The sequence below is a fragment of the Bactrocera latifrons genome, unplaced genomic scaffold, assembly GCF_001853355.1.
Source record: "Bactrocera latifrons isolate USDA-ARS-PBARC rearing strain unplaced genomic scaffold, ASM185335v1 scaffold_2, whole genome shotgun sequence".
Classification (NCBI taxonomy): domain Eukaryota; kingdom Metazoa; phylum Arthropoda; class Insecta; order Diptera; family Tephritidae; genus Bactrocera; species Bactrocera latifrons.
In genome coordinates, this window is record NW_017535518.1 from 243,241 (window position 1) to 245,150 (window position 1,910).

Genomic DNA, 1,910 nt, shown 5'->3' on the forward strand with positions numbered 1-1,910 from the left:
CTCTTAAAAAAGTATAAAAAAAAACTTGTTTATATAAAAGATTAACAAAGCTGAAATGAAATAAATAAACATAATTTTAAGAAATAACTGAACAATATTAAAGGAAATTTTAGTGAAGTGACTAATAATCTGACTAAAAAATAAAAATAAATATCGATATTAGAAAAGAAAAATAAATGTATTATATACTATATTCATTGGTACATAAAGTGAAAAACATATAGAGAAAATGTAAAAAATTACAATTTAACACGTGTAATAAAAAAATGTATATGATATTTGGCATATTTTATTAATGCTGTTATATTTTCTATATTTTTAATACTTTTTTTTATATATTTATATTTCCTTTTTCATAATTTCCAACCACAAAAACAAAATTTTGTGCAATTAAGGTGTCAATCCCAACAATGAAGTGCGACTATTTTTTAACTAAATCGTGAATTTGTTTAACTTTCAAAATAAAAATTGTGTTTTGATGCGCTGAATTCACCACACATTTGGGTGAATCGGTCCGGTATCAGAAGTACTTCGAAACATGAAATTCCCATGGAATGTTATGTTGCGAAATCATCATTTAACTGGACTCACTGAAATTGGCTTCTGCATTGTTTTCGCTGTGACTTTACTGACTGCTCATGTAACAACTGCAAGGGCAGCGGAACCAAGTGATGGTGAGTRTTTCTTTATTTGAAATATTAACTTTTATAATAACATATATTATTGTTGACATGTGTATACATATATGTTGATTTATTTTGAAACAAAGTTATATGATTGATATGGTATTATTTCCATTAAATTAAATTAAAACTTTAGCTTGGAACAGTCTTGCATCCTATACTCGTATTAACTTGCATAAAGGAAGCATTCTCATTACTTATTCCAAAGTTTATATTATCTTGTATAAAGATAGATTTTTTGTAATACTTGTGATGGCGTTTAACCAKAAATACCCTTTCTACATCAGAGCTTGGAGTTTTGATCTTCAATGCTTTACATCGGTACATCCTCTACGGCTTTTCAATGCCTTAATTCAGTCCTTAAAGCAATTTTTTTTTATTCAATGCTTCATTGCCTTTGTAATGCTCTTCAACACAAGAACTATCGCGACCTCCTTTCACTGAATCCTTGCTTCTTTTTAACAGATTATATCCATTTGTAGTACTGATAAACGCGTTTTTATGAAGCGAAATATTTTTGAATATTTTTATTAATAAATAATTATTTAAGAAATATTTTTGTAAAAAGAAAGGAAGAAAATTTGATATACTTTAATAATAGGTGATTTTTTTTTTTGATAAATTTTGTGTACACTTGAATTCGTGCCGAGTTCCTGAATGACCTACAAACACATTTATTATAACAATGAATATACTATACTATACATATCGAATGTTTATCAAAAATATTTTCAATAATATTGTGATCATTACTTGACAATACCTGAGAAGATCGTGTAAAATTTTCAAGTCGATCGGTTAGCCATTTTGGATAAATTATMTTTACCGCTTCTGAAAAGAGCATTTCGAGAAAAAACGCGTTTAAAATCTTGTCTTAAAGCCGATTACTCTAAGCTAACCATATCTCTGAAACTATTTCCCGTATCAATTTCAAGTTTTTATAGAATATTATCTACTAGTCAATGTTTAAAATATATAAATACATATGTCTCAATGGCATCACAAATGGTTATAACCCCTTTTCAACAACTTAAGTCATAGAGGTATTTTTTTTTTTTTAATTTTTCAACATAAATGAAGTTTTACTAAATAGAAAAGCTTTCATTAATCTATCTTTTTTTCCTTATTAGCGATCTAATTTTTTTCTACATCCGTATTTGATTTAATTTCTTTTCTCTGCCCTTCTACAAAATTTTAGAATATTTTTTTTTTTTTACCTACAAAGAC

General features: G+C 26.6%; 1 protein-coding gene across 1 annotated transcript in view; it reads left to right on the forward strand.

Annotated features, from left to right (window-relative positions):
• Window positions 1-1,910, forward strand: part of LOC108967919 (collagen alpha-1(V) chain-like) — a 16,872-nt gene that overhangs the window by 3,350 nt on the left and 11,612 nt on the right. Inside the window, exon 2 of the mRNA XM_018931608.1 lies at window positions 396-674. Within this exon, the coding sequence (XP_018787153.1) occupies window positions 539-674 (136 nt within the window). The 5' untranslated portion in view covers window positions 396-538. The remainder of the gene's footprint in view (window positions 1-395; window positions 675-1,910) is intronic.